The 8,960-nt window shown below is 41.5% G+C and overlaps 1 protein-coding gene across 2 annotated transcripts; it reads right to left on the bottom strand.

Moving 5' to 3' along the window:
- Nucleotides 1-386: 386 nt before the first annotated feature.
- IFIT5 (interferon induced protein with tetratricopeptide repeats 5) lies at nt 387-8,565 on the bottom strand. Of its 2 annotated transcripts, none has more exons than XM_067552967.1 (2): nt 8,487-8,565; nt 387-3,393 (listed from the first exon to the last, which is right to left on the bottom strand). In XM_067552967.1, exons 1-2 carry the CDS (start codon nt 8,489-8,491, stop codon nt 1,956-1,958), a joined length of 1,443 nt encoding a protein of 480 aa, XP_067409068.1. In that variant the 5' UTR covers nt 8,492-8,565; the 3' UTR covers nt 387-1,955. The 2 variants fall into 2 exon arrangements, with proteins under 2 accessions (XP_067409068.1, XP_067409067.1); XM_067552966.1 differs by having other exon boundaries at nt 387-3,396; nt 8,487-8,527.
- Between the last annotated feature and the right edge of the window lie 395 nt (nt 8,566-8,960).

Here is an 8,960-nt window from a genome sequence, read left to right as displayed (position 1 = left end):
TTAATTTATGTAATGATAGAAATATATGTAATCTAGCACCTACACTCAGAAATAGAAATAATATATGGCCCATATTCTGAAAAAAAATAGTTTGTGCACATGAACCTCTGTTCTCTCACCCCTCTACCCAGCTGCACGTGCCCAAGATTGTGAGATGTAGTTGAACTAGAAAGATGCTCTCTATGCACAGTCCAATGGTTCAGTGCAAAACCACTAAAACTAGTTTTGCAGAGTCCAGGAAATCAAGTGGAGCTTTTCCTCTAGCTCCTTAATATCCTCTCAGAATTTTATTCCTACACTTTTAAATGACCAGTTTAGAAGCTTTTAAGTACAGATGTGAGGGTCAGTCTGCTGACAGATTCCAAAAGCAAGATTTAATTGACTCAATGAAGTTTAATAGTTTACACAAATACAGCAAAGTGCTAATAGTACATGGCTTATGAGAGTCTCAATGGAAAAGACACAAGCAGGGCTCTTTCTTCACAGTTAAAACAATTAATGCAAACAGTCAATTATGCAAGCCTACAGATGGACAAAAGTCCATGACTCATACTGAACTCTGAAGATGGTTCCAAAGTGTAAATTCTAGTAACAGTATAAATCCACCATTTCCAAAATAAAACCCATCAGTAGTATCCAATCCACATAGTTATTATTTCCCTTTCCTCATAGGAGGATGCACTCAATTATCTGATGTCTTGAAATACTATGAACTAATAGATGCTTGATAATTTTTAACATTAATCTTTTCCCAGTTCATTTTTTCCCAGTATACTGCATGTTCATACATGTTAATATGTATCTAAGACAGCAGAAATTAACAGAAACACAGCTATTTACAGAGATCTTAAATTGAACCAAAAGGTAGGAGTAATTATGTGATGGGGTGTTCAGCCCACACAGGAGTAGAAGGGATTAAAGTAGCCAGGTAGGCCAATTAATTTCCCAGGCTGCATCTGGAGGAGTAGCCAGGGAGCAGGGAGTTGATTAAAGGAGGTTCAGCTGGGCAGGAATAGGTGGGGTCTATAAAACCCAAGAGCTGAGACAAGGTAGGGTTGTGGAGAAAGGGTAGTTGCTCCTGATAGGAGGGTTTGGGGATTGCTGGGAGGTAGTTTACAGTCATGCCCTTGGAGGAGGGAGCTGGAACTTTCAGAGAGGGGGGAACCCAGGAAGAGTAGGAAGTAATGCAGGGAAGGAGCAATGAGTGTTGAAAGGGTAGAGCCCAGAACTGCTGAGCTGAGGGTCCCTACACTGGAACACGGAGTAGAGGGTGGGCTTGGGTTCCCTTACTGGCTACTGAGGAAGTGGCATAATCAGGGCAGCAGCAAGACTGCCTGGGACTGGGGTAACCCTGAAAGGGGGAAACCAGGATGGTGGCTTAGCTGGAAGGCTGACACATGAAGAGGACCCTGTGGTTCTTGGAATGAGGTGGGCCCATGGGGTGCAAGGATGATGGGAGAGGTACCACCTGAAGAAGGTGCACCAACTGGCAGAGCTAATCCCTAAAATGGCTATCAGGAGGTGCCACGGTGGTGAGTGGACCCTGTGACAAACTATTTATTGTATGTTTTCTCCAACCATACTCTTGGTGATAGGCAAGTAGTAAATGTAATTTTCTGTTATCACCAGCAGGTGGTGCTGCTAACTTCCACATCTGTTACTTTCACCTTAAACACTGCAGAATATATGTTCTTGGTTGTCCCCATAATCCTAGCTATTTTACAGGGGAGAGAGGAAGGTGAGAGCTCGTTAACGGCTAGAATTACAAATTCTGCCCAACATGCTAGTAAGTAATGGCCAAACTATAGGCCTAGTCCCAGTGCATGTTTTGCATAAGTGAGGAATTCAGGCTATAGTACAAATAATGCAGGTTGCTGACAAACTTTTCATCATAGTTTTGAAAAGAAAAATATTGGTGGCTAGAGAAATGAAATTTCTGCCAGCTGCTAGAAGCTTTAGATTGCAATGGAAAGCCGAATCTCACAGAGAGCACTCAAGTATTCTTCATTATCAGGATCCAATGCCAGGGCTTTCTCATAACACTCAATTGCTTGAGGCTTCTCCCCATTCAGTTGGTGAATGAGTCCAAGAATACCTAAGCTCTTAGCATCTGCGGAGCTTCTCTGAATTTGCCTTTCTATTAATTTCTTCAGAGCATCTTTACACATCTTTCTTTCATGTGATTCTGTCTCAATTTTCAGCCCTTCTGTATATTGTTTAATGGCCTCAGCTTCAGACTTTCTGTGAAATTCCTGGAAGCGTCCATAGCGATAGTGGAGTTGTTGCTTCTCTTGACAAGTGAGTTTCTCCATCTTAAATACTTTTTGAAAGGTGTCTTCTGCTTCTTGATATTGATTTCCATCTGCATAGATGTTTGCTAAGTCAATATAGGCATATACAAACTTTGATTTTTGCTCCACCACCATTTTGAAATGAAAAATGCAAAATCGAATAAGTTCCTCTGTCTGCTCTTTAGGGGGATGTTTTGTAGCCTTTTTAATCTTGTATAATTGTGTTCTGTAACAGAGACCTATTTGATGATGCAGGAAACCAGAGGTTGGTGTAAATTCCAGTGCCTTTTTCAAAAACGCCAGTGATTTATCCACTAGTCCTTTTCTTCTGTAAAACTTTGCAGCATAACGCAGTAAATAGGGAAGATCTGGGGTTTTTTGCAATGCTTCTTTGATGTACTTTTCTCCTTCTTCGACTTGATCTATGTCCTGAAGTTTCAGTGCAAGGAGTGCCATGACAAAAGTGTCATGTGGCTTCAGCCTTACAGCACGCCTTAAAGGTTCCAGTGATGAGTCCTCACCGAAAGAGCCTTTTGTAAGAAAATCTTCCAGGCGGTACACTGCAATTGCATAGCCAGAATTAAATTCTGGATTATTGGGTTCTTCTTCCAGAGCTTTTTCAAAGCATCGCTTTGCTCTTTCATAATACTTCATTCCGAACTTTAATAGTGCCCACCCTTGTTCACAGTAGATCTCAGGGAGCTGAATCTTATAGCGAGATGCACTTGAGAGCTTTTTGCAGCTGCTTTCCACTTTGTCTATGTAGGATTGAGCTTCTTGAAGTTTGTTCATATGGTAATAGACCCATGAGTAGTTCCCCCAGGTAACAAGACTTTTCCTGTCAACCTCATCTGCATGATTTGTTTGAACTTCTTCTTCAGCTTTTTGTAGATTTTCTAGGGCTTCCTTACTGTTGCCTTTCATGTGTTTCACATAGGCTAGCAGATTGTAATTTGTGATTTTGGATTTTGTGACTAGAAACTCAATCTGATCACAAATTGTTTCCTCTAAGTCATCAAGATCAACATCATCCTTCAGCAAAGTCCATGTAAAATGGCATTCAAGTTGCAGCAAGACAGTTTTTAGGGAATTCTTGGAAATACTGCTAGGGGAAAAAACAGAAGCATGTTTAAGCATTTGCAGAAGAGGAGATTAACATTTTATTCCAGAGGACAATTATCTAGCTTCTATATTGCTTTTCTGTACCCCTACTTTTAATTTACAATATTGTCAATCTTAAGCAGTGAGAGAGCAATAATGTCACCTCTATGAGATGCTTCAGAGAGAGGGTGCATCAGAGAACAATACTTTGAGAGGCCAAAGGTCTGGAGCTCATAAGTCTGAAGATCTGAACATCATTGGTTATCATGGATGGACTGGCCATCTGGCAGTTCTGGCAAATGCCAGAGGGGCCAGTGCACTCAAGGGCTGGTGGGCTGGTTGGCCTGCCACAGAAGCCTGTCATCAGGCCCTCCAGCTGGGCCTGGCCAAGCACAGCAGCTGCCCTCTCCTCCTGGTCCCATCCCTTCCCCGCCCCCCCACCACCAGGGCCCAATGGGTCCCTGGCAGAAGTGCAGTGGCTGCTCCACTCCCCCTCCTAGCCACACCCTTCTCCCAAGTCCCACCGCGTGGGCCCAGCGGCAGCACACTGGCCGGAGCGCAACACCCACTCCCCCCAGGGCCCTGCCCCTTCCCTGCTGCATCTCTCCCACCACGTGGTCCCAGTGGTGCCCTGGCCAGTGTGCTTTAAATGCCAGGGCTGATTTTTAGTCCCAGTCCATCACTGTTGGCTATTCATATTGTCTATTACTGTGATCCCAAGTAAAATATTGAAGATGTAGGGAGTTAATGTAAGTGTCAGATTACACTAACTAACAATTTTGGAGTTGGCAGACAAATGCCAGTACTTACCTAAAACAAGACTTTTAAGGAAAAGCTTACTAAAAAACCAAACAAAACTGCAGTACATGAGTTTGGGAACCCTAAATGTGCATTTCCATATTTTAACAAGTGATTTCTTTTATGCTTAACTTAGCTCTAAATTTCCTGGGTTTATAATACTTCTTTGTGAAACCATTGCATCATTTTGTAATGTTCTCTACCCTTAAATTCTCTCTACTTAATCTCCATCTTCACAGGATTCTTATCTGGGAATATAACCTTAATTTCATGTTTGCTGTATTGATATTCTGTTTGTTTCTGCTTTGGAATTTTTTCTTGTCCATGTTGGATCATTTTTAGTCTGTACAATTAAATTATTTTGTATTACGTTGCCCTATTAGTGTTCTGTGTAGTTAAAGGATAGAAAAGAGGCATGAGAGACCCAAATTGGCTTGCTCTTCAAATGTGGTTTAACATAGCATGAGTGCACACTTCCACTTATTTGGTTGTCTGGGGCTAGGCTGATCAGGCCTGGTCTACACCTAAAATTCAGGTTAATTTAGCTACATTGCTTAGGGTGAATTTTTCAAATCCCTGAGTGATGTAGTTAAGTTGACCTAAACGCCAGTGTAGATAGCACTAGATCAACGGAAGAATGCTTCTGTCATCCTAACTACTGCCTCTTGAAGAGGTAGATTTATTAAAGGGGTTCTTCCACCTCTGTAGTATCTGTAGTAAGTATCTACACTACAGTGCCACTGTAGTGTTTCTAATGTAAACAGACCCTCAGATAGTTGAGTCAAATGTGGCCAGCCCTTTAATCTGGGAGCACTAGCGAGCCCTGGATCAATAGCATCCACATTTAGGAGCTTCTTCAGAGTGTGGACAGCTCCATTTTTCTAGTAGCTCCATGTACACGAACATATGGACAGCCGAATACAGCTGGTGAAGAGCTGGAATAATAGAGCTGCCTGCACTCAGATTTTGCAGGCCCCATTACCCTCTCAAGCAACGGCAACTTTGCTTGAGGCTCTTTAGCTTCCTTCCCCATGGGATCATCCAAGGTAGGACAGTACTGGGAATGGATGGGGCAGTGTAAGGAGTTATGAAAAAACTGGAAGCTGGGACCAAGATTTTTTTTTAAAAAGGTGCTTGAATTTAGGCTTCTAAATCCATATTTTTGACACCAAAATAAACTGCCTGAAATTCAAAAGTGCTAAAACCCAGCAACCTACAATAGATAAATGGGAAAAAGAGGATACATTTCTATGAATATTTTTCCACAGTCCTGTCCTTTATTTTATTTGTAATAGATAGTTATCAGGAGACCATTTGAAAAAGAACAAAGGGATGCACTCTCAACAGGGTGGTACTCTTCTGGAACAGAAGTCAATACTCCTGCCTGATTTATCCTGGCAAACACACTGCTTTGCTGCTTCTCCCCACTATTTTCTTTCTCACAGTGCACTCATCTGCCCCTGGATCCCTCCTTCTCTGAGCTCTCTTCTCTCGGCCCTGAAAATCTGACCCTAACTCCCCCTTGCTCTAGCTAGGAGCTGAAAAAAAACCTAGGTGTCCAGACACTCAGGCCTTGTCTTAAGTAGGATTTAAAGGTGTGTGGTGTTTAGGTGTCTGCTAACGTGTTCTAAAACTCTAGTGTACACAAGCCACTGTAGACTTTACCAAGTGATAAACTCATTGACTTAAAACCTAGTCTACCCTTTAGGCTTCAATTTGACCAGTTTAGCACATACTAAAGTCTATGTCTTGTCCATACGAGCACTTTAGAATATGTTACAACTTGTTGGCTTATACACCCAACAAGACACCTTTAAATCTTAGTCAAGACAAGGTTTGTCTTCTACTCTAGACAACGCTGCATCTCCACAAACAAACATTTGTATAGTTTAAACAAAATAGAGCCCTAATCAAATTCTATATTCCACCAGAGTTCAGCCAGGACCTAGGTAACAAACAAGAAAATCTAGCAGCTTGTGTGCTGATGTAGGTGCTGCCATGCAATTGCAAAATCATGCATGCTGAAGGTGAGGGAGAGAGCAAGGGGACAACTGGAGGATTGGGAAAGGAAAGATGAGGTAGGGTAGTGGAGATCTATTAGTAAATTGGGGAGAAGAAGACTCAGAAATGAACTATTAGAGCTTTGGTGGTGAGGGAGTGGAATTAGATTTGGATCACTGAACTCTTGGGAGAAAATGTAAGTGAATATTTTTTTCTAGTCTGAATAGTCTGACATTTAGGTACTAAAATGAGTTCAGAAGGAGAGCGTGATGGTGATTCTATTAATGCATACTCCTACTGTCAAAGACTTCCTCATTTCTATCCAGTATATCAATTAAAAATTTAAACTGTACAATGACATCAGCATAAATGTTTCATCTGTAAGTAAAATGCAAGTTTTGAGTAGAGGGGAGATTCTCAATGTTAAAGGGCTGTTGTGTCAATGAAGTGAATGCAATAGGAGAATAGATGTTTAATACAAAATCGTTCTCACTTGGGCCTTGATTCTACAAAACACTAGAAGCAAATGCTTATCTCGAAGCATGTGAATAGTCCCACTGAAGTCAATGGGACTATTCACACATTTGAAGTTCAGCATGTGACTAAGTGCATTATTAAGCCATGCCCTGAATCCAGAGGAACAAAAAGTTTCATGTGTAATGGAGAAATAAATGTGAACAGTTGGAGTTTTAATGCAGCTTAAACATTTAGCTTAATTCAGTGTAGAAGCATTAAATGTTACTTTCAGAATCACCAGTCTGGAGTTGGGCCCTTTTAAAATATCAGTGGAAAAAGCTCTAAGATTTGGATATCTGGGGGTTTAGGGGAAAAGTTGTTTTTTCTTTACTGCAAACTGATATCACAGAAGAGAAATTGCATCCACGTTTTCTAATTCCACCCACAATACTAGTAATTAAGTTATTTCTAACCATAGGCTTAGAAGGGACTGCAAGGATCATCTAGTCTAACCCCTTGCCAAGATGCAGGATTTGTCTAAACCATCCAAGACAGATGGCTATCCAGCCTCCTTTTGAAAACCTCCAGTAAAGGAGCTGCCCCAACCTCCCTAGGCAGTCTGTTCTTCCATGGTCCTATTGTTACAGTTAGGAAGTTTCCCTGAGACTTAATCTAAATCTGCTATGCTGTGGTTTGAACCCATTGCCTCTTGTCCTGCCCTCTGTGGCATGAGAGCCACTTTTCGCCATCTTTTTTTATGGCAGCCTTTCAAGTACACACAGACTGCTGTCATGTCCTTCCCCCTTAATTTCCTCTTTTCCAAACTAAACATACCCAGTTCCTTCAGACCTTTGTTCATATGGCTTAAATTTCATCCCTTTGGTCATATTTGTTGCTTACCTCTGAATTCTTTCCAGTTCCTCTATCTTTTCTATGCAGTGATAACCAAAACTGGCCACAGTACTCTAGCTGAGGCCTAGCCAGCACGAAGTAGAACAGTACTATCATCTCCCAGGACTTGCATGCTATGGCTCAGTTAATGCCACCTAAAATTTATTTGCCTTTTTTGTAACAGCATCACATTAGTGACTCACCACAGCTCTCAGATCCTTCTCAGCAGTGCTGCCACCAAACCCGTTTCCCCCATTCTGTATTTGTGCGTTTGGTTTTATTTCCCTAAGCATAGCACTTTACATTTGTCTTTGCTGAATTTAATTGTGTTGGCTATAGCCCAGTCCTCCAATTTATCGAGATACCTCTGCATTTTAGCACTAGCCTCCAAAGTGTTGGCAACCACTCCCCCCAGCTTTGCCACCTGCAAACCTGATCAGTATGTTCTCTATACCTACATCCTGGTCATTAATAAAGATGTTAAACAACACTGGACCAGAACAGATCTCTGTGGAACCCCACTTTCCTGATTTGAGAGCACAAATCAGATACTTAGCTACCTACTTGATCCTACAGTACCTGTGGCAACTGTGACCTGTGGGCACAATTTTTGTGGGTGTAAATTCCACCCATAAAAATGGAGATGGGTCTGAGATTTGATTTGAACATCTGGAACGGATAATGTAATTCTATCCAACAACACCCTCCCTTCAATCTAGTCCTCATTTTAAGTAACGTAAAACAGTTACTTACACTTAGTACTGTACCTGATCAACTACTTAAACTCATGTAAATTATTAATTTAGTATTTTCACATGAAGGAAAAACACAGCCTCAGCACAGGACAATAGACTAGATGAGGGGACAACCTCTTAAGGTCCATCTAGTTCTACATTTCCATGATTTCTATGAAATAATCACAGTGCAGAGTTGCTATTGTTTACTTACCTCATGGCTTAGCTGATCAGCTGTTATAATGTAGCTTGCCTGGTCTCTCTCCTTGCTGATGCTGGCTGCTGTGCCTCTGCTCCTTTTTATGTGCACCCCAGCATCATGTGATCTGGGCTGTTCCACAGCACTCTAGTGAAGTAAATGGAAACTAGAAAGTGAAACCTATGCACAGCGCCACCAACACACAACAGAAAAGCTGAACCGGCTGCTGCTAAGGAAACTGAAACTTAAAGAACTTGAATCTGTTTATTCTGGTCACGTTTGGCTTTATGCTGTTGATTTAACTGTGCTACAGAGACTATAGCAATAATTTCTTGATAGCCCAGAAAGTTCAGGTAGACCTTCCTAATAGAAAAGAATTTAAGGCTCTACTTGGTTTAAAATATAAAGATTTGTGCATAGATGTGTGGCTAGTGGATTGAACAGTAATATGGTGCAGAGGGACTGGGATTCTATTTCTATTCCTGCCTC

This window comes from Emydura macquarii, unplaced genomic scaffold (genome assembly GCF_026122565.2).
Source record: "Emydura macquarii macquarii isolate MOO-44397 ecotype Brisbane River unplaced genomic scaffold, CSIRO-AGI_Emac_v2 contig_1390, whole genome shotgun sequence".
NCBI classification, from domain to species: domain Eukaryota; kingdom Metazoa; phylum Chordata; order Testudines; family Chelidae; genus Emydura; species Emydura macquarii.
This window is presented reverse-complemented; position numbering and strand designations above follow the sequence as displayed.